The following is a 23,865-nucleotide window of genomic DNA, read 5'->3' on the forward strand; positions in this document are numbered from 1 at the left end:
CAGGATCTGGGTTACACAAAAACTACCCAAACACTGGGTTGTTACGTCTGACCCAGGATCTGGGTAACAAAAAAACTACCAAACACTGGGTTGTTACGCCTGACCCAGGATCTGGGTTACACAAAACTACCCAAACACTGGGTTGTTACGTCTGACCCAGGATCTGGGTTACACAAAAACTACCCAGACACTGAGTTGTTACGTCTGACCCAGGATCTGGGTAACACAAAAACTACCCAAACACTGGGTAGTTACGCCTGACCCAGGATCTGGGTTACACAAAAACTACCCAAACACTGGGTTGTTACGTCTGACAGTGGAAGATTGTAGAGAAAGCAAGATCAAAGCTTTTTAAAAAATATATTGAATTCAATATTTTAAAAAAGTACCAGCTAACTCAGCCTAATTAAAAATGCACCAAAATGTACGTGTGCTGTGAATTTTATGCTTAATACACTTGGGGAAAAAATGTTTTAGAATTGAAACATTGGCAACATGGCTGAGGTCACTGAGCCAAACGCTACAGCGGCTCACAGGACATTTCCTTTAGAAAAGCAGGAGCACAGGCTGGGGATTTATAAGCATCTGAAGAGTCGTCAGTGTTTGTGTAGAGCAACAGATCCACTCGAGAAGACGTCCATTGTGTTTGATGAAGGACCAGAATCAGGTTAATTAACGAGGCCTTGTGTAGTGAACACACTCCAGTCTGAAGAGCGTCTGAAGGGCTCATTAGCTCATCAACCCGTCAGACGTCACGAGTCTCCGGGTTTGAGCTGTTTATCCTCCACCAACCAAAAGCAAAGCATTTGCATGCGTTTTGAAGTGGCGCTCCTGCAGTGTGTGTGTTTAATGCACTAGCGCTGTCACACTCGCACTGTCACCGGCGACGAGCCTTCAAAGCCGCTTTGGAAACAGAACCAGCAAATATTTGAATTGCAAAACCACATTATCTTCCAAAGGGATAAAACTTAAGACAACTTCCACGAGTTAAAGACCTACATTTGCGTTCGGAGGGGGGCGGTGGGCATAAGCACACTCAACCTAATTCAGCATATCCACATTTGTGTAATGAGATCGGACGTGTTTTAGAGCCGGGTCTCCCAGGCGCTTAATGTGAGGAGAGAACCATAAAAATGTTTTTTAAGCGGACCACGTATTTATCCCAGATCCGCCGCATGAAATCACGAGGCTTGCAGACTACCTGCCACAGATATGATTATGAAGTGACGTGTAATTACCCCAGTCACACTAATGCAGTGTGAGGTGTGTGTCAGCGTGTCCTAATGTGAAGGCTGTTTATTCCAGGAACTATTTTTAAGCATGCATGTTTCATAGAAAATAATGCAACTGCCTCTGTCAATTTTGTCAATTCGGCTGCTATGAAAAAGCTGACACGTGTGATAACAAATCACGGCGAATTGGAAATATAAGTTCACTGCGTTTTGTTCCAGGAAAAACTTGACACTTGAACTTCAAGTCGGAGTCTGTGTAAACATACATGGAAGATTGTCTTGCTCAGTCTTGTTCTCCAGTACAAATATCGAAACATTCCTAAATCAAGACAAGCAAAATGACCTTAGATATTATATTTGCTTATAAAAATAATGCTTTCCCTTTGAATTAAGTTTATTTTCTGACCCCATTTGGCAGATATTTATTCAGTAATACTTTACAATAAGGAAGAAGGTCCATTAGTTACCTACTTTAGTTAATATGAACTAGGAATGAGCAATACTTTCATTTCTTTACTAATACGTTATTAAAATCAAAGGTTGTATTAGTTAACATTAGTTACTGCACTGTGAACTAACATGAACACACAATGAACGGCTGTATTTTTATTAACTAATATTAACAGAGATTAATAAATACAGTAACAAATGTATTGCTCATGATAGTTAAAGCTAATGTTAAAAAATGAAACTTATTGTAAAGTGTTACCATTTTGTATTGTTTTAAAGCATAATCATAGGTTGTTTTGCTTCAACACTCTAAAAAATGCTGGGTTGTTTCAACCCAATTTTGGGTAAAATATGGACAAACCTAAACGTTGGGTTAAAAATGTAATGTAAAAATTCAACCCAACGGCTGGGTTTGTCCATATTTTACCCAAAATTAGGTTGAAACAACCCAGCATTTTTTAGAGTGTAAATCTATCTTGATTTAGGAATGTTTAGATATTTGGGTAACACTGCACAACACAGTTCATTAGTTAACATGACCTAAGAATGAACTGCACTTATACAGCATTTATTCATCTTACACTCTAAAAAATGCTGGGTTGTTTCAACCCAATTTTGGGTCAAATATGGACAAACCCAAACATTGGGTTAAAAATGTAATTTAAAAATGTAACCCAACGGCTGGGTTTGTCCATATTTGACCCAAAATTGGGTTGAAACAACCCAGCATTTTTTAGAATGTAGTTAATATAAATGTAAACATTTACTAATACGTTATTAAAATCAAAGGTTGTATTAGTTAAAATTAGTTAATGCACTGTGAACTAACATGGACACACAATGAACAGCTGGATTTTTATTAACTAACATTAATAAAGATTAATAAATACTGTTACATGTATTGCTCATGGTTAGATCATGTTACACTCTAAAAAATGCTCGGTTGTTTTAACCCAATTTTGGCCCAAACGTTGGGTTAAAAATATAATTAAAAAATTTAACCCAACGGCTAGGTTTGTCCATATTTGACCCAAAATTGGGTTGAAACAACCCAGCATTTTTTAGAGTATTTAATACATTAATGTTAACTAATGAACCTTATTGTACAGTGTTACATATATTTGTACTAGAAAACGGGACTTTTTTGCAGTTCTGGGCACACACCAGTGCTCCTCCTCCTCTGAACATGGGAATCCACATCTGAAACTGCACTCTAAAAAATGCTGGGTTGTTTTAACCCAATTGTGGGTCAAATATGGACAAACCCAAACATTGGGTTAAAAATGTAACTTAAAAATTTAACCCAACTTTTGGGTTTGTCCATATTTGACCCAAAATTGGGTTAAAACACCCCAGCATTTTTTGGAGTGTGACCAGACTCAAGTGCTTGATGTGTGTGTGCATGCTTCAGCCAGATCAACAGCAGAGCGGTTCAGCAATGCCCTGTGCACCAGTCCCGTCAGCATGTAGACACACTGGAGACAGACGTGTTCAGGAATCAAACGCCCCGATGATGGATGGCTCCAGCGCACAATGACCCGTGTCACAGGCGCTTGCTATAAATCAATTAAGCTGATAAGAGCGCGGCCGCCGGTACACACCTTGCTATGCTCTTATCTTCACCGTGAGGAAGTCACATTAATAACTGAAGACAAGCGGTGACGAAACCACTGTAGCCACACTGTCAAACACGATTTACAGGCCCTCCTCCCGCGCTGGGCGTCGTCTCACTCGCCCTGATGCATGATGGGAAGGGTTGGAGGTTGAAGTTGAGACGAGGGCCGACAGGAAGGGAGAAGAGGGGAAGATTACAGCGTTTAACATGCTAAGACCTCGCAGTTATTCATTCATCCCTCCGCTTCCTTTTTAGGACGGGGTCATGGGTAACTCCACGCAGAAAGCCAGCGCGACATTAAACGCTGCGATTAACAGTGACCTCTTCTGTCCAGAGCTTGATTAAAATATGTTTGCTTTCTTTTTCAAACTGGCTTTTGACAAGCTCGGTCATATTTCAGCAAACTGCACAACATTCTCTCAGGGTTTTTCCTTTTTTCCATTGCGTACATGAGGCGGCGACTCTTCACGCACATGTTTCCAGTGGACATGACACGACACGATGTGCTTACAAGTGGAAGACAAGCAGCAGCTTACAGGAACAGCTCATGCTTAGCTTACATGCTAAATTAGAGATTAGATGTTTTTCCAAACCTGCATTGGTAACATTAGTTAACATTAATGTACTAACTAAAAGGAACTAACCATGAGCAATACATTAGTTACAGTATTTATTAATCTTTGTTAATGTTAGTTAATAAAATACAGCTGTTCATTGTGTGTTCATGTTAGTTCACAGTGCATCAACTAATGTTAACTAGATTTTAATCAAGTTCAATATTAACAAATGCTGTATACGCGCAGTTCATGCTAACTAATGTATTTAGCTAATGTTAACTAATGAACCTTATTGTAAAGTTTATGTGACAGTGTCCTTATTACATATACGTGTTTATGCCAGAGATTGTGTGTCAAAGTAATGTCCATATGGCAATAATGGATAAAATAAGGTTATTTTATAGATGTACAATACTGTCATCAAAGATATCGGAAATCTAAAGGCACTAGCCTATTCTAATAAACAAATGTGAATACAGTGTTACGGGCGTTACAAAATAACTACGCCCTCACGATGTGTCAATCACGTTTACACACTGCCTCCGAAATGTTTGTCCGTCATAAAACATTTGGATCAGGTTTGATTTTTTGCGTTTTGCACAAGTGTTTTGACCATTCAGAGCCACCGTACAAGTGAACGCCAACATCCAGAACTGTTCAGGATCAATTAGTGGTCGTGTTTTTAACCCAGTATCACTAGCAAAGCATCAAACTGAGCCGCTGACATCCTGAAGTAAACTCTGAACAGCTTTCTGAAAACATGCTCATGATCTAAAGAACCGTTTGTGCAATGGACCGATTCCACCGATGTCCAAAGTTCCCCGTAGAACCATCGATCCCAGTACAGAAGCTTTATGAATGCACTGGTCGTGTGGACTACGGTTACGATACCGCTATGCCACCTTTTGGCCGTTTAAATCATGAAGTGCTTTTGTTGAGCGTGAAACTCAAACATCTCACTTGGTGATCAATAGAAGAAAGGTCAGAATGCACGAGAGTAAATGATGACAGACTCTCTCTCTGTGTGTGTGTGTGTGTGTGTGTGCGTGTGTGTGTGTGCGTGTGTGTGTGTGTCTGTGTCTGTGTCTGTGTGTGTGTGTGTGTGTGTGTGTGTGTGTGTGTGTGTGTGTGTGTGTGTGTGTGTGTGTGTGTCTGTGTGTGTGTGTGTGTGTGTGTGTTCGTCCAGGCCGCTGTCTTTATTCAGAGTTATGAACTGCTCTCTGGAGACTTCACTGATTACCAAACACTCATCACCAAATTAGGGAAGGTGTTGTGAACGGGATCTAGCGCCGCTGTGATCTAAAGAGATATTCCTGGACGTGATGACTGTCCACGAGCGCTCAGCTAGTGTAAACACACACAGATCTGCAGATTCACACAGTTGCAGTTTAGACATCAGACATGGACAACAAAACTGCTTCTGATGGTAATAGTTTTCAAACTGGTTAAAACCCCAGAGAAAGTGAATGTCAGAGTCCAGCTTCCACTGCTCAGTGGTCCTGACGCACATCTACACTGTTCGACAGAAACAACCGCAGATACTCCACACACAGCTGTCATTACAGGAGCAGTTTAAAACAGAATCACATGTGTTTGACTTCTCTCTTCACTGGAACATGAGCAGATGTTCATCTTTTACACACAGTTCAGTGAAAGCAGAAGGTGAACAGTGGATGTCGAGCTCCAGAGAGACAACAACACAAAAGCACCAGATCCAGGGCCTAAAATAAGCACTCGCCCAGCGCCGAATGATGACAGTACAAATCTGCGTTGGCGAGTAAACCGTGTCAGTGTCCGGCTGACCAGCAGCCAATGTTAGAATTCTAACAATGCAATGTTGTGAGAACACAAATGTGAAGAAACGTCTCTGCGAGTATCCTAGTAAACATAGTCGGTTCCATATCCCATGCTTGGGAATATACGTAGATGTAAGATTGGTCTTGTTTTAAAGAAGACATTAGGCAGATTTTTGTAGAAGTGAAATAAATTAAAAGTTAAAGTTAAACAGAAAAAAAGTTATAGAAGTTTGAGTTTATGAAAATGTACAGTGTTAAAAAATTTATTATTCATATTTTATATCAAATATATATTTTCAAACCTCGAGGACAATATTATGCAGTGTTATTTATTTGATGAGCCTACTTTATTAAACTTGGGTGACTAAAAACTATTAGACCTGGCCGAAGAGCACCGCTTATTATGCATTTATTTGTGCTTCTGCTTTTATTTGATTGTTTGTTCTTATTCTATTACTGAATTACAAAAAAAAAAAAAATTAGGCCATTAAATGCATATTAGTTAAGCTAGTAGTTTTAGCTCTGGTATAATAATTGGAACAGAGGATTATGAATTTCACAAACATCTAAAATTGTGTTTTTTGTGTCACGGCTGTACAACATATCTTTGGCAGGTGTGGGAAAAAGTGAGTTTTAGGCCCTGACCACAATAGTAGTCCATATGACTTGTGTGCTATTATATTCCATATATATATATACACCTTTAACATCCATGGGATGTTTTCCATTGTGAAAAGGTTCTTTATAGTGGAAAAAGACTTTAGATTATTACAATGAATGTTCTTCACGCTAAATGATTATTTTAAGAACTGATCACTGAAAGATTCGTTGGGGAACCAACAATGGTTATTTTATGGCAACCTTTATTTGTAAAACTGATATGATGTGTGTGACAAATGCATCTAAATGTAAGCCGTTGTCTTAACATGTCATGTCTGACTCGACGGTGATGACATTACGTGTCTTATACAAAAGTTGCAAATATGAAATAGTCACACAGGTTTGACACGGATGGTAAATAATGACCCCAAAATGACTTGCATTGCATGGAGAGTACGTATCTGACCAGTGCATTAGCGGGCCTCACCGTGCCCTCGAGCGCAGGAACAGGGATATCCGTGAGCTGCTAATAAAGGCCGTGTGTAACAGCAGACACCGGCTCTATCCAGAGGAGTCTGCAGGCGGACGGGGGACTGTCACACAGATGTACTCAGGCCCGCCTTCATAGCGGATCACAGAGCAAAGGTCACGGCAGCTTCGTCAGAAGACACCCACTGCAAACACTGGGAATTAATGAGGGAAATCAAAGGTCAAAGTTCCCATCCTAATACATCTCTGATTAGGCTTTAATATATAATCAAGGCCAGACACACAAACGGTCCCGTTATAAAGGACTAAAGCTATCGAGACATGAGAAGATAAGAGATCACCTGATAATACTGTCTGCAGCATTTATTATTAACAGCGACTCGAACATCGGATACCACACCTCAGGCCTTCATACAGTGTGTGTATATATATATATATTAGTGCTGGGCAATGATCAATCACTTCCAGGATAAAAGTTTGTGTTTACATATGTGTGTTTGTACCGTGTATAATTATTTAGTATATATACACACATATGCATATATATATTTAAGAAATATTAGCATGTATATACTGTATATATATATATATATTTATACATAATTTTTCTGAAATATATGCATGCATATGTGTGTATATACAACATAATTATACACAGTACAAACACACATATGTAAACACAAACTTTTATCTTGGATGTGATTGATCATTGCTCAGCACTAATATATATATATATAAACATACAAAAAAAATGTAATATTGTGCAAAGTTCATTTATTTCAGTAATTCAACTTAAAAGGTGAAACTAATATATTATATAGACTCATTACATGCAAAGTGAGATATTACAAGCCTTTATTTGTTATAATTGTGATGATTATGGCTTACAGATTATGAAAACCCCAAATTAGAATATTGTGAAAAGGTTTTCATAAGCTGTAAGCCATAATCATCACAATTATAACAAATAAAGGCTTGAAATATCTCACTTCGCATGTATTGAGTCTATATAATATATTAGTTTCACCTTTTAAGTTGAATTACTGAAATAAATGAACTTTGCACAATATTCACATTTTTTGAGTTTCACCTGTGTATGTATATATATATATGTGTGTGTGTGTGTGTGTGTGTGTATTTTAATATATTGTAAGATGTCATTTATCTCTGTGATCAAAGCTGAATTTTCAGTGTCACATGATCCTTCAGAAATCACTATAATATGAGGAATCGTGTTGAAAAACAAAGTAAAATGGGAAAGTTAGCTTTGAAAAGTAGTTTTTTCTCTCTCTCTCTCTGTAGGCCTTCTTTTTTAAACTTCACTAAGTCATACACTGCCTTCCCCCAGCTTGGAAGTGTTTTATTTTCACTTTTTTAAGCAGAGTGTTGGTGTCAAAATCATTCTTAACCTCGACTTGAAATGACAAATGTGTTTAATGCGTCGGGAGCAAACCTGGAAAATAAATAGATGAAATGGAGGCTTAGCGGGAGCTAAATCCCACAGCTGATGGGGACCTGAAGTGTGCGGATTACATGCGGAGCGCATTAAACAATGTCCCTAAATATGCATTGAAATCCTTAAAGCATGAAAGCATCTTGTCATGTGGTATTAGCATTCAGAGGTGCGTGTCAGACGTCTCTCGCTGCACTGGGCTGCGGTGTTAAATGTCATGTGCCAGGGTCCACAAATCCCAGCAATATCCTGACGTCACACTGGCGTGTCAACCGTGCTTCTTCTGAGGCGTTCACAGTTAAACTGGCACAAGATGTGTGGAAGAGAGCAGAGCATATGGAGATAGCAAAGCTTCTGCCGCGACTCTAGAGAACGCCGTCACACCAATCTCTTCTGACAGCTAAGAAGCATGATTATTGTTTTAAGGCGAGACACGGCAGGCAGAAACATCGGGGGTTTTTCACTGGTCAATTTTGAGATTTTGGGATATTTGTCTTCAATAACATGTCTTCTTTCAGACTTGTGGTGAAAAAAATACACATTTAGGTCTTTATTTTACTACACTTTGTCTATTTGCGTCTGTAGATTTATCCGAAATTCAACAAAAGTTGTCGTTCTAAATCAACATGATCCGCGATCTCTCTCTGCTTCCTTTTAATCACACACACGTCTGTGAAGCTCTCTCTCCTGTACAATGCTGTCGGATCCAAATATGGTCATTTCCTTTTAATCAGCAACCAATCGTGAAAGTATAATGGGCATTTAACTCTAAAAGCGAAATCTCATTGGCTGATGTCAATATCTGACAACGTGATTGGTTCAGATGCATCACGTGTCGCGCTCTGACACTCAGATGTGTGTTTTTGACTGTTTTTCTGATCAGTTAAAGGCCATAAATGCTGTTTATACGTTTTGATGTGATATAGGTGGTTTGTATTGTTGTTGCTAATGATTTGATGAGATATTGTGTCAGTAAATAGTTGTTTCCACTAAAAAAGTATGATTTTTTTACATTACAAATCTTTAAATGCCGTTTTCTCAAAATGAGTTTTTGTCATTCTCCAGTGACACATCTCAGCCGATGTACACCAAACCCTCCAGTTACACACTTAGCAGTATTCTGAAGATATGTTCAGAGGGATTTGTTAATAAATCATTCCCGGCCTGATTTATGTGACATTTCAATAAAAAAAATATGGCGAAAATCGCTTTTTTAATGCTATGGACAGTATATTTAGATTTCCTAGGTCATGAAAGCATATATCCTGAAATCCCTCTGAACATCATCTTTCATCTTGTGTGTCATCAAAATGAAAAAAGAATTTTGCACCCGGCTTTATCATATGTTCAGATCTATCTACTGAAAATATATGCAAAATTGTGCATATTTAATGAGATAATGCCTTATTTGCATAATTAAACATACAAATTTAAAAAACTTGTAATACATTTTTTTTATGAACTTGTGTAAGTAATCAACTGAGGAAGTTTCATGGTGATATCTATTATTTTAAAATTGTACCCTATTCACCTGTAGTGTCTCGCCTTAAGTGCAAGATAAACCAGTGTGATGTTAAAAACCAGCAGAATAAATAGTGAACCAAACATCAACACACACACACTAGCAGGATTAGCTGCAAACTCATGACCAGCCAGAACTAACACCAGAACTATTTCCATTTAAAACATTAAAATACATGCGTTTTTAATCACAAAACAGTCAAACATATATGTCGACTGACCAGAGAGAATCATATTTATCCCATTCTTCACAGAGACTTCAGTAAATCTTTCATATTAACATGAGCGGGATGTGATCCGGGCACATGAAGTCTGTCAGGCGGGTTACTCACATGCTCTTTGAAACAAATATGAAATAAATGATCCAGTCTGGGGGTCTGATATTATCGGGAGTCTAATGCTATTGCCAACGATTCTCATCAAAAACAACGTCTCAAAAAGAGTTCAGGAAAATATAACACAAATGATCGGGTCAACAATTTCCAAGAGGTCAAGCCACAGAATATATATGACAAAACTGAGAGTATTAACCCTATGTGACCGAGGGGAGAAATGAGCCGTGCTGCGGTTTATACGGCCATTCATCATCTTTGTCAACTCGTGACAGCGCTGTATCAGATCTAACCTTTACAGCCTCTATTACTGAGGACACACACACCACACGCGCACACACACACACACTCATATTAATGATGCACTGGAATTACAATCAATGAACAATAACATTCTGCTCATTTTAAAGGTGACCAACTCTATTCATTAATAACATGTTAACTCTGTAACTTTGGCTACAGAAAGCACATGTTATAACATGATAACATGTGACCCTGGACCACAAAACCAGTCACATGGGTACATTTGAAAGTGAGATTTATACATCACATGAGAGCTGAATAAATCGTCTCTCCAGTGATGTGTGGTTTGTTAGGATAGGACAATATTTGGTCGAGACACAACTATTGAAAATCTGGAATCTGAGGAGCAAAAAAATCGAAACATTTTAAAGTTGTGCATTTATGTTCACGATTGTGCTGCATTCACTCACACAAATACATGTTTATATATTTACGGTAGGACATTTACTGAATATCTTCATGGAACATGATCTTAATATCCTAATGATTTTTGGCATAAAATAAAAATGGATAATTTTGACTTTATAATTTTGCTATTGAGAAATAAATGAGGAAGAAAGCCAATATTAAACGCCACAGATGTGTATTTACGGAGTAATCGAGGCACAGATTTCACCAGAGATTTGGATCAGGGGTAATGATGACTTTAGTAAGTCTTGTGTTTGTTTGCCCCAAGTTTGCATACCTTCACTTAAGAAATATTAATATCCTTATAGATTCTAATTCTTAATAATCTTTTCTTTTAGTATCTTCATTTTAAAGGCGAGTAAATTGGTCAATTGAACACATTTTCAGTGGTCAAAACCAAATGTGAGTCACTTTGCACACAGCTGATGCTTTTTCCTTTTAAAGAATATCAGAACAAAATAGATACATTTCTAGTTTCAACATTATGTGTTGTTCAACAACTCAATTAAACAGAATATTCTGAGTGCCATAAATTATATTTTTCCAAAGTGTGCATGCCTGTAACTCCAAGTATTAAATAAATCTTTAAAAATTAATTATAATTCTGTATATGGTTCAGAGGTAATGGGATCTCAAAGCATGTTCACATTGTTACATTTCACCCACTTTCAATCATCAAAAAGCTAGTTTTTCTAAAAGCTGTTTTTATTGTGTTTAAAGAGGAAAGTCTGAAGAACAAATCACACTGACACTTGACATGTGTCGTGTTTACCTCTCTCAAAACAACTGCAGACAACACCGCTCTCTAAATGTGCAGAAACAATGTTTATTTTGCAGAAGTTTACATGTCTGTAACTCAAGAAGATATCTTAATATTTTAGATTCTTGTTCCTATGAAACTTTTATTTTGAAATCTTCATTTTTAAGACTGGATATGGTTCAGCCAGAGATATCGGGATGTTATGAAGCTGTATAGTTGAACTCTTGCTAGCTTCAGAAGCTACCATGAAATGAACAAAAACCTTTCTTTTAAATATCATTAAAACTGGTTCAAAATGTGTTTATCATAAGTCCACGTTGGCTCTCACAGAGGGATGTGGCACGCACTTCTTTTGAAACGAGACACATGTCTAGATTCAGTAATATGTATTCTTCAGACATTCCCCTTTAAATGCATTAAGTGTCAGTTGAGTGCAAAGTGAACCACATTTGGGTTTTGACCACTGGAAATTAGTCAAATACACCAAACTGCACATGGAGCCGCAGTGAGATCCTCACATCTATGGGATTGAACAATATACTTTGACAAACAAACAGATTCAGACTTTTCCCATTCAGTATAGAGCTCGCGATGAATGGAAATAACTGCTTCAGATTCAACAACACATTTTTAATGTAATTTAATGTAGTGTTCTTGTCTGTAAAAGAGCAGCATGGACATCCTTCACACACCATCTTCTGTGTTCACCAGAATAGACAGTTTTGCTTGGACAGTCTTCCAAGTATTTTTACTATACATGGTGAGCGGATCGAACAAGTCAAATTGTACAAATATTTGGGTTTATTAATCGACGATCAGCTTTCTTTTAAGTTGCACATTGATAAACTGGTACAAAAGCTTAGAAATAAAGCCTGTTTTTCTTGGGAAACCAGGAGGAGATTGGTTGCTACCACGTTTCTCACTGCACTCGAGTACGGTGATTTGCTTTATAGAAATGCGCCTGATCGATGTTTGTCTTTGTTGGATACGGTCTACCATAATGCATTAAGATTACAGACTGATCTGCAATTGCGAACTCTGATTTCATTTGGTGAATTTAAACATCGTATGAAAGTGTTGGAAATAGATGCCATAAATTGTTGTCCCTGTTTTTAAAATACCTAAACCACTTTATACCTATGGTAGGTTTAAATTGTATTTTTAAGTAGTCTGATGTTGATGTGGTTTGTGTATGTATCTTGAGGATCTTGTTTAAAAGTTTCTTGTTGTTGTACGTATGCTTGGTGATCATATTTGTAACTATGCGTTGTTAGTCAGCTGCCATTTTGGCCAGGTCTCTCTTGCAAAAGAGGTTTTAAATCTCAATGAGATCATCTGGTTAAATAAAAAAAATAAAAATCGAGAAAGTCAAACGATGACAGAATGATCATGTGTGTGTGAACCCTTCACTATAAGTGAACCTGCTTATGAAAGGACGGATTTAATCTTATTTTCCGGTGCGCGTCACTCCATTAGAGGCGGCGTCAGTCCAGCGTCGCATTTCATTACGTGACACATTTAACCTCACACACTTCAGCTAAAACATACACAAGCCTTATTATGTGCTTAATATTCACTATCAGCTGAATAATTTTTAATGCAACTTCTATCCGAGTAGATGGATAACTCAATTATGCGCAGATCCGTCCCGGAGCCGGAGAAGATTGATGGGAAGGAGAGGCCGACGGGTCTTTAGCACCAGATCCTGCTCTCCTCCTCTCTTTATAGGAGAAGCATCATTACACACCGCCAGAGTTTATTATCCCCACACACTAGTGTTCGCATGATGAATGCTGGCGCTGCAAGTTGCAGAGAGCAAATCAGTTGTGTTCGGTGGACACACACCGCATCTCCCGCTTGCTTTTGTTTTCAGCGAGAACGAGGAACAATTAACAGTTCGCTCTTACAGAACCAGGTCCAGTGGCTCTACACAGGACTGTACAGAACCCTGTATGCCAGACGGCTGTGTATAAGGAGAAGTGTGTGTGTTACACTAATGCTAATTCCCACTTCTGAAGTCGTGAGTGCGATCTCGTGGCGGTCGAGTGCTTTGTTGTCGGAAAGAACATGAATTGTGAATTTATTCTTGCCTATTTATTGGGGAAACCTTATTAAAGCATGTGTGTGATTCACTTTTCCTTTAAAAAGTACTGTGTTAGATTAAACCGGGAAGGGTCACAGACTTGCATACTGTTGTCCTATTGCACTCATTTGTACGTCGCTTTGGATAAAAGTTTATATTTGACGATCATATAGACATTCACTGCACTAATATAGTCAGCCTGATGTCAAACACAGGATATTTTCACTGTTTAAAACATACAATATTCGTCAAATGATGATGCATGCATGTATGTATCTGCAAATATGCACTAACTTAGCCATGTTTAGCCGGGAACTTACGTAACAAAATGATCTCGGTGGTAAATACGACTTCAGATGTCCAATTTTCAACCAGGAAACTTGATAATTCACATTAAAGCATGATAATGGGGGAAAGAATTGACAATGCAATATTTTGTTTATTTTGTGAAATATACAGGAAAAATCCAGGAAGTTTAGACTAGAAAAGCTCTTTTTAGGAAAGAATGGATCATTCTGCAATGATTGGGTGATTTTGTCGGGATAGTGAATCTGCACAAATAATAAAGAGCTGAACATATACTTTTCACCCTGATTACTTTTTTATTCTTTGAAGCCTGAAAGAGTCGAGCAAATCTGGGGTGTTCATACGCAAGTTTACTCTTTACATAACCAACTCAAACCATAAAGTATTTGTTTTATTCTTGCCATTTTCACAGGCTAAACAATAAGATTTTTTTATTTTATTTGTTTTATTCTTGCCATTTTCTACTTCTTTTCACAGACTATACAATAATAATAATTATGATTTTATTGTGATTAATATTATATATTAAATTAAATATTTAAATTAGGGCTGTCAAAAGATTAATCGCATCCAAAATAAAAGTTTGTGTTTGCATAATATATGTGTGTGTACTGTGTATAATTATTATGTATAAATACACACAAATTCATGTATATATTTAAGAAAAATGTGCATTTATATACTGTATATACATTTATATAATAAATAAATATTTTATATATAAATATAACCAATTTTTCTTAAATGTATACATGATTGTGTGTGTTTTATATATATAAATAATTATACACAGTACACACACACATTTATTATGGAAACACAATATTTTATTTTGGATACGATTAATCGTGATTAATCTTTTGACAGCCCTAATTTAAATACTACTTTATTGTAAAAAAATAAATAAATAGTGTAACACTTTATTTTACAGTGTCCTTGTTGCATATGTTACATGTACTTACTATAGTAATAACAGTAAATTATGCATAATTACATGCAACTAACCCTCAACCAAACCCTAACCCTGTAGTTAGTACATTATTACTCAGTACTAAATATATAATTACACTGTAACAATGACACCATAAAATAAAGTGTAACCCCAAAAAAGTAATACATTACATTTTATTTTACTGTAAAATTACTCTAATATGCATGTCTGACTTTCTTTAACAGTGTTATATATATCGTGCAGCCCTAATTAGCAGTCCTAGCAAACGCTGCCATTTGGTGCAAATGATGAAAATGCTTGAAAATAATCAAATCAGGAGTTGTGTCACTCTGATGCGCGGCACTAATTGAAAACGTGGCGGCAATGTTGGTAAGGTCACTGGGAAGGAAACTCGCTGACCTTTTCACTATTTCCCTGATATAACTCATATAAACAGCAGGGATGGAGTACAGGGATCGGGCCTCCGGAGCCTGTGATTGGCTGAGAGAGAGACGACGACAGGAAGCTGGACACGGGCGCTCCTCTGCTCCCAGAGCATCGCAAATGTCAAATGTAAATGTCAATTAAAAATTACAAGCAGCTCTGAAAGGTGGACTCTGAAGGGTCTGACATTTTTTTTTTGACATGCCAAAGTTTATCTGACAAGGCAGCGCACAGACATGACAGCATGTGCCGTGTCACGTCTGCACACACACACACACACACACACGCTGAAGACTGCATTGGAGCCGCTCGAGCGCATCGGATCAGATAAATAAAGTGATTTCTCACGACAAAAGGATGTTTGCAGTTTTATGTTTTCATTCATACGCACACCTCATTCGTCTTCACCGAGAGCATTAGTAGCATCGTGTGGTTTGTGTTTACTAGAAGAGACTTCTGAATACAGCAGGTCACTTTACATTTACATATTTATTAAAACTGGTCAGGTACTTGTGAAATCCCTCAGAAAAAAAACGATTGGATTTTTACAATATTTGCATTTTTGGAAATCTAAAACTTTCACTGTCTTAAAAAGTGTCTATTTCATAAAAGATTAATAGATTACTATAAAAATCTCTAGCAAGATTATTAGTTCTGCATTTAATAGTGTAATAAAATGTATGCAAAATGTAAAGGCTTTGATAGTTAGTTTAGTTGTGATTTAATGGACAGAAGTCTGGTTCTTTTAAAAAAGATATATTTAACTTTTTAATATTTTAGTTCTAGTTCAGCTTCTAGGCCCCGATATACTCAAAGCTGTTTCTCGTTCTCCGCTTCAGGGTAAAGAGAAGTGTGGGATATAAGTGAACTGAACACTGTTAGTGAACATCCCGACGCCCTTCACATTTAGATGAATATGTAAATATGTGCTGCACTTTCCTCTCAATAACAGAACAAACAGAAGTTCAGAAAGCATCTGATCATAGTGATGTGGATATCTTTGAAATATCTGAGATTCAGATCTTCAGTCACGTTTATTTATACAGCACGTTATACAGTAGATTAAAAGCAGTATTAAACATGAAAAACTGTGTCAATAGCCACATTTCCATTACAGATTTGCGCAAAAGTTTGTGATTTTTTCTAAATATCGATACAAAACTATTGCGAAATGACGGCGTTTCCACTGACCGATGTTATGCGACTAAAACTTAATTTTTCCTCTCGCGATCAGTCATTTAAAAAAATCATGGCAACAGACGCTAGTAGGTTTATATATCACAGCCGCCGCGCTAGACATTATGATTATTAACGGAAGGAGACGTAGGCGTGTTATCAAGCATCAATGTCGAGGAAAGACCCTGATAGGCTCCTGTGAGCGGCACATATGAGGAGTTTCTCCTCAGTTCTGCTCCGAGCTCTTGATTGTGGCGTTGCTTTGAGGATTAGAATCCAGCATTCCTGTAATTATTTTGTCTTTTATGAATTTAATAAACAACTCTGTCTCGTCTTCTGTCCAAACACACCGCAGCATCTACGCCAGGCGACTGTAAATGCGCAAAAACTGTTTCCATTGCAGTTTTGCGAAATATTTATTTTTCGAATTGCCTGAAAAACCACTTCATGCGAGCGTACAAACTTTTTTGCGATAAATGGGAGTTTTATCAATTTGCGCAATTTGAAGGGTAACGGAAACGCGGCCAGTGTCTCTTTCAGCTTCAGTTTCTGCTATAAAGCGGCTCTCAGTGTGTTCGTGTTTTTACTCGCGCCTGAACAGAAGAAAAGAACCGGAGAAGATTTTCACAGGTGTGTGTTTGTGTAACACTAATGTAATGCGGTCACAGGTGTGTGTTTGTGTAACACTAATGTAATGCGGTCACAGGAGTGTGTTTGTGTAACACTAATGTAATGCGCTCACAGGTGTGTGTTTGTGTAACACTAATGTAATGCGGTCACAAGTGTGTGTTTGTGTAACACTAATGTAATGCGGTCACAGGTGTGTGTTTGTGTAACACACGAGGTGAGTGTGTGTGTTCTGCGTGAGGTGAACGTGTGTGTGTGTGTGTGTGTGTGTGTGTGTGTGTGTGTGTGTGTGTGTGTGTGTGTGTGTGTGTGTGTGTGTGTGTGTGTGTGTGTGAGTGTGTGACCTGTTGCAGTAGCTCCAGAACTGCTCGTTCAGGTAAGTTTGATGGCTGTGGTCGTCTCCAAACGAAGCCTTGCTCTCAATCCAGTGAACGATCTGCCCATCAACAGCTGTGGAGAAACACACACCTCTACTTTACTATAACCAGTGTTTAAACAGGAGGGGAGAGACTTTTTTACACACAAATACAAGCCACTTTTAGTCAAATGCCAGATTATATTCATGCACAACTGATTTGATGGGACATCTGTGAACTAAAGTAAATGACATCAGCCAGTATTGGTTGTCCCTGTACTGGTTATCAGCCAGTATTGGTTGTCCCTGTACTGGTTATCAGCCAGTATTGGTTGTCCCTGTACTGGTTATCAGCCAGTATTGGTTGTCCCTGTACTGGTAATAAGCCAGTATTGGTTGTCCCTGTACTGGTTATCAGCTAGTATTGGTTGTCCCTGTACTGGTAATAAGCCAGTATTGGTTGTCCCTGTACTGGTTATCAGCTAGTATTGGTTGTCCCTGTACTGGTTATCAGCCAGTATTGGTTGTCCCTGTACTGGTTATCAGCCAGCATTGGTTGTCCCTGTACTGGTTATCAGCTAGTATTGGTTGTCCCTGTACTGTTAATAAGCCAGTATTGGTTGTCCCTGTACTGGTTATCAGCTAGTATTGGTTGTCCCTGTACTGTTAATAAGCCAGTATTGGTTGTCCCTGTACTGGTTATCAGCCAGTATTGGTTGTCCCTGTACTGGTTATCAGCTAGTATTGGTTGTCCCTGTACTGGTTATCAGCTAGTATTGGTTGTCCCTGTACTGGTTATCAGCCAGTATTGGTTGTCCCTGTACTGGTTATCAGCCAGCATTGGTTGTCCCTGTACTGGTTATCAGCTAGTATTGGTTGTCCCTGTACTGGTAATAAGCCAGTATTGGTTGTCCCTGTACTGGTTATCAGCTAGTATTGGTTGTCCCTGTACTGGTAATAAGCCAGTATTGGTTGTCCCTGTACTGGTTATCAGGTTGTCCCTGTACTGGTTATCAGCCAGTATTGGTTGTCCCTGTACTGTTAATAAGCCAGTATTGGTTGTCCCTGTACTGGTTATCAGCCAGTATTGGTTGTCCCTGTACTGGTTATCAGCCAGTATTGGTTGTCCCTGTACTGGTTATCAGCCATCATTGGTTGTCCCTGTACTGGTTATCAGCCAGTATTGGTTGTCCCTGTACTGGTTATCAGCCAGTATTGGTTGTCCCTGTACTGGTTATCAGGTTGTCCCTGTACTGGTTATCAGCCAGTATTGGTTGTCCCTGTACTGTTAATAAGCCAGTATTGGTTGTCCCTGTACTGGTTATCAGCCAGTATTGGTTGTCCCTGTACTGTTAATAAGCCAGTATTGGTTGTCCCTGTACTGGTTATCAGCCAGTATTGGTTGTCCCTGTACTGGTTATCAGCCAGTATTGGTTGTCCCTGTACTGGTTATCAGCCAGTATTGGTTGTCCCTGTACTGGTTATCAGCCAGTATTGGTTGTCCCTGTACTGGTTATCAGCCAGTATTGGTTGTCCCTGTACTGGTTATCAGCCAGTATTGGTTGTCCCTGTACTGGTTATCAGCCAGTATTGGTTGTCCCTGTACTGGTTATCAGCCAGTATTGGTTGTCCCTGTACTGGTTATCAGCCAGTATTGGTTGTCCCTGTACTGGTTATCAGCCAGTATTGGTTGTCCCTGTACTGGTTATCAGCCAGTATTGGTTGTCCCTGTACTGGTTATCAGCCAGTATTGGTTGTCCCTGTACTGGTTATCAGCCAGTATTGGTTGTCCCTGTACTGGTTTTCAGCCAGTATTGGTTGTCCCTGTACTGGTTATCAGCCAGCATTGGTTGTCCCTGTACTGGTTATCAGCCAGTATTGGTTGTCCCTGTACTGGTTTAACACGGTCCCCCAGTGAAGAGCATAAGCAGCGCTCACCTATCGGCACCTCCAGGATTATGTCGGGGGTTTTGTCGTAGCCTTTGGCCCGGAGCTGGTTCTCATCTGCACAGAAGAGACATGTTTAGACTTTACATCTCTCGGACCCTCAGAACTGAAGTCGGCTTTTTGGTGAATGTCACACACAAACTGTGCATGTGTTATCATGTTTAATGCAGTTGCTATCTGCCCCAGCCTTCAGTAAGAGGACGTTTACACCGACAAGCTTCCTCGACGTTAAAGTATTTCATAGTACATCAAGCTATTATTGCAACACGTATTGATTAAATGGATTCCTCGTGATGTTACTCCTTTACTTAAAGCCTTAATGGCAAAAAGCACTTCTTGTGTTTTTTTTCCTGAAGTTTCCTAAACTTTTCGTTTAGTATCTTCATTTTAAAGGCCCTCGATGGTTCAATCCCAGAGATATGGAGATTTTAATACGGCTCTGTGAGTAAATTGAACACATTTTCAGTGGTCAAAACCAAATGCGAGTCACTTCGCACACAGCTGATGCTTTTCTCTTGTAAAAAAAAGAATATCAGAACAACAAATAATGTTGAAACTAGAACTGTATCTTGTTTTTTCTATTAACTCAACTGCACAGAGTACCTGTCTGAGTACCATACATATTCCTTTTCCAAAGTTTGCCTGCCTGTAACTCTAAACGTATTAAAGCTATCTTAACATCCTTATAGATTCTAATTATTATTAAACTTTTCTATTGGAATCCTCATTTGTAAGCCTCTATATGGTTCAGTCCCAGAGATACGGGCATCCCAATGAGACTCCATCTTCAATTTGTTGAATTTAACCCACTTTCAATGGTCAAAAACCAAACCAAACTAACTTTTCAAATGGCTGATTATTATTGCCACATTTATTTAGATTAAATGGATTTCTCACGATGTTTCCCCTTTAAAACATCCCCTATAAAGCCAGCAGGAATAACCCGGTGAAGGCACATGACCTCGGTCAGCGCAAACAAAGCACACAGTCCTCTGAAGACTGGGACGCAGCCGCTTCATCTGAGAGATGTTTGCTGGCACTGCACAAACGTCAGGGACGGTGATGGAGGGTGTGTGGTATCAGTGTCCTCAGCCATTGTCCTTGAGTCCTGGAGAAACACCTGATTTCTCCATTACATCTCAGTGAGCGGGTCGTTCCGCGTCCGGTCGAGCTGAACCGCTACAGGCGTGAGGGCGAGGGTCTGTCCACATGGTCACGGTGTGAAGATCATCTTTGAACATCACCTTTGATGAGAATTAATGAGCTGTCTCAGAATCAATTCATCAGGCCATGTGACCCACGAGCCCGAACACCCTCAGACGGGTCACACCGGGTCACACCTGAATCCTTCCTCAAGAAACTCGTGACACCAACGCATCATTCAAGTACACTAGGGGTACACTATATTAATAATGTATTTCTTTAAAGTGGTGTAAATCCAGCTTTAAATGTTGTTTATGTGTGTATGTGGTGTTATTAATCTGCTTTAACACACACCATGTGTAAGTTCATAAGTGGACAGCATTGCTGAGTATTTTCTGCTTAAAACTGCAGTGAACCAAAGACAGTCTCAAACACACGGTGTGAAACCGCAGGTGATAGCTATGGTGTAGATGAGGGGCAGAGTAACTAACATTATATTGATGTAGTGTTCACTGGAGCTTTTGTAAGACCGTACACCGCCCCTTAGGAAAACTAACCATGGTTTTGTGATCAATTACTGTTTGTATTACAATAGTTTCCAAACAAATAATGTTGTTTAAATGGTGGATAACATCATATCTATAAGAAAATTCCATTAAAAAAAATAAAAAAAAACCACTCTGAAACGTCCTGTGAAATCATGTTTGGATTACGTTCAGCACAATCCTCTTGTTCGTTAACATTGTCAGGGTTTGAATCGGGCTCGAAATGTTTTGAAATTGATGCCATCGTTAATATTTACATCCGAGTAGAGCTCGCGGTTATGAACACGCTCCCATGAACACACGCTAGGCGCTGTCAATCACAGCACACTGGACCAGCTAACCAATCCCAGCACATTTCGTATTTCGGAAGGAGGGGCCTCATCAAAAACAACACGTTCAACCAGACTGGGGAGAGAGGAGCTGCGATAATGTAAAATATGTGAATAATAATGTGTTTTTTGAACAATCAAGCATGAAAAGATGTTCTAGTAAACCGCAAAAACTAAATCAAGACTTCGTAAAAGGACATAATAGGACCTCTTAAAACAAACAAACAAACAAACAAGCAAAAGTGTACACAGGGAAGCAGATGCAGTCTAAATTAAACTTTAGAGGTAAGACTTACCCAGAAACGACAGGTTTCTCTCTCGGAGTTTGTCTCGTAGAATATCTTCATGTTCCAGACCGATGGCACTGTGAGAACATGGTTAAGGGCGTGCTGCAAACAAACTTCACAAAACCCCTCATTTACGGCAATCAGAAGCAGTTGTGCGCTTTCATTTCTGTGCTGTCTCCTCATTTCTCATGGGAATTACAGTGAAAATTTGTATGGTCAACTTTTACAAGCCCTTTTCTAAATGTTACCTGTGCCCGGTTGCCATGGAAACAATTAGACAGCTGAGCAGGGTTGCTGTGGTAACAGAAGAAAAATGTGTGTTTTGTTGTAATATGAAGAGTGAGACAAACCTCTCTGACCTAAAGATCATAAACACGGTCACGGCACAGATCTGCCTGCGCAAAGCTCAACATCACAATGGCAGGGTGTTGCTAAGGTGTTCTGAAGGGTTTCTGAGTGGTTGACAGGGTGTTGCTAGGGTGGTTGCTATGGTATTATGAGTGGTTGCTAGGTGTTTTCTTCCCTGTCTGGTGAGAAAAGAGTCTCGGTGATCACACACACACACACACACACACACACACACACACACACACACACACACACACACACACACACACACACGGTCATGTGCTTTGGTTGCATGAATCACATATGACTTTTAATGAATTTTAAATTTTATTTTAAAATAAAAATCTTATTGAACACCTTTACAGCAGTGTTATTCTAATTTTAGTTTTTATTTTAATTAAATATTTAAAAATAGTCTCTTATAATGAAAATACTAATTTTACATTTTCAAGTAAATTTTAGTTTAATGTTTAGTATTTTCATTTTTGTTATTTTGTCATTTTACTTGATACATATTTAAGTTTATTTATTTTTAGTTGTCAAGGCTAATATTTCTTTCTTTTTTAATATTTTATTTTTAAATTAAATGGAAGTGTTTCAATAGTTTTGCACCACAACTAATTTTATTACCGCTTAAGCAGAAATGTAGTAACCAACTAGTCCAATAATCCTCACAGTATAAACAGCCAGTGATAATTACAGTACATGGTAACAGACACCTTTAGGTAAAGTGTAAATAAAGCGTGGTAATACCACAGTAACACAGACAATCACGTTCGGATGGGACTATATTTCTCAGGCGATCGTTGAGTTAGCCAAAAATCACAGACTTTTCGGATTCGGACGGACTATAATCATACAGTACATCTGTGAAACATGTCCTCTAACATCCACTGAAAGAGCTGAATAAATAATCTCTCCACTGATGTGTGGTTTGTTAGGATAGGACAATATTTGGTCGAGACACAACTATTGAAAATCTGGAATCTGAGGAGCAAAAAAATTTAAATATTGAGAAAATCTCCTTTAAAGTTGTGCATTTATGTTCACGATTGTGCTGCATTCACTCACAAAAATACATGTTTTATATATTTACGGTAGGACATTTACTAAATATCTTCATGGAACATGATCTTAATATCCTCATGATTTTTGGCATAAAATAAAATGGATAATTTTGACCCGTACAATGTATAGTTGCTATTGCCACAGATTTACCAGTGCGGCACCAGACTGGTTGTGTGGTCCAGGGTCACATGTGGTAAATAATCAACAAAATGAAATCCAAAGTTGTGAAATCTTCAGGATTCAGTCAAATTTGCTGAATAGAAAGTGTTGGAAGTGAAATAAATGTGAGGTATGAAACTACATCATCCTACGGTGATGAGGATAAAATCTGGACGTGCTCACATATAATCCAGGAAATCTCACACACACGCACGCACACACACACACACACACACACCTCGAGCGTGAGTTTTATGTCAGGTGGAGCTCGGCACATCCCGTCCCTGTGAACATCTCCTCGTCAATTCCAGGCTTAAGGCTTTATGGGAAGGATACTGTTTGATGCAGTCGACCAGCGGTCCGTAACAGCAGTCGTTTACTGTGCACTGAAAACAAGAAATATTACAGTCCCCTCAACATCCATTACAAACTCCCAGCATGCACTGCAGCGCCCACACACCGCACCTCAGCAGCAGGTTCACACGCATGTTTCTCTGACCACAGACTAAAGGCCTTTAGCAGATTGCAGAGTGTAAAGAAGTTTAAGAATAACAGAGAAAATTCATAATTTAACTGTATACAAGGTCATTATTGGCAGACA

The 23,865-nt window shown here is 38.6% G+C and overlaps 1 protein-coding gene across 1 annotated transcript in view; it reads right to left on the reverse strand.

Moving 5' to 3' along the window:
• cdin1 (CDAN1 interacting nuclease 1) overlaps window positions 1-23,865 on the reverse strand; it is a 126,661-nt gene that overhangs the window by 41,803 nt on the left and 60,993 nt on the right. The window contains exons 8-11 of the mRNA XM_079632791.1: window positions 23,601-23,650; window positions 21,699-21,766; window positions 19,377-19,442; window positions 17,428-17,533 (exon numbers count right to left, since the gene is read on the reverse strand). Coding sequence (XP_079488917.1) covers window positions 17,428-17,533; window positions 19,377-19,442; window positions 21,699-21,766; window positions 23,601-23,650 — 290 coding nt within the window. The remainder of the gene's footprint in view (window positions 1-17,427; window positions 17,534-19,376; window positions 19,443-21,698; window positions 21,767-23,600; window positions 23,651-23,865) is intronic.

The sequence above is a fragment of the Phoxinus phoxinus genome (genome assembly GCF_949152265.1).
Source record: "Phoxinus phoxinus genome assembly, chromosome: 13".
NCBI lineage: Eukaryota > Metazoa > Chordata > Actinopteri > Cypriniformes > Leuciscidae > Phoxinus > Phoxinus phoxinus.